Consider the following 478-nt stretch of genomic DNA (forward strand, 5'->3'; position numbering starts at 1 on the left):
TCTTTGGTATAAGGGTCTGAGGATAAAACCCTGACGAGCTTTTTGGTGTCCATCTTCACATATAGTAAAACAGGACATTTCTCCTTTGATTTGTTTCTATGACATTGTCAAAGACCCTGTACAGGATCATGTTAACCGTGGTGAGCAAAGCCACAGCAAAGCATATTTCTGCTCTCAGGTTCCCAGTTTTAATCAGCGAATAATGATTAGCACACTCCTGGTCAGGGGGCAGGTCAAAGGCATATAAGGTGTACCCCAAAGCAAACGCCTCACGGTTGATTATCACGGCCCAGTCTTTCGTATGTTTACCATCTGTCTGTACCAGCTGCATGTATTCTCTCACGCAGTTACCATTCTCAAAATCTGGTTGTAGGGGCTTTGTCGGGGTTTGTTCTCCATCGATGTAGAGGGCCACAAAATTAATATTGTAATGTTTAAAGTTAAAGGGGTTCTTAGCATAATTCCCACTAAAGGCATC

At 42.9% G+C, this 478-nt stretch overlaps 1 protein-coding gene across 1 annotated transcript in view; it reads right to left on the reverse strand.

The window, feature by feature from the left end:
* Positions 1 to 55: 55 nt before the first annotated feature.
* LOC109292079 (uncharacterized protein F54H12.2-like) overlaps positions 56 to 478 on the reverse strand; it is a 6311-nt gene continuing 5888 nt past the window's right edge. The window contains exon 2 of the mRNA XM_019509335.1: positions 56 to 467. Within this exon, the coding sequence (XP_019364880.1) occupies positions 56 to 467 (412 nt within the window). The remainder of the gene's footprint in view (positions 468 to 478) is intronic.

This window comes from Gavialis gangeticus, unplaced genomic scaffold, assembly GCF_001723915.1.
Source record: "Gavialis gangeticus isolate Ggan-Ray unplaced genomic scaffold, GavGan_comp1, whole genome shotgun sequence".
Taxonomy (NCBI): Eukaryota; Metazoa; Chordata; order Crocodylia; family Gavialidae; genus Gavialis; species Gavialis gangeticus.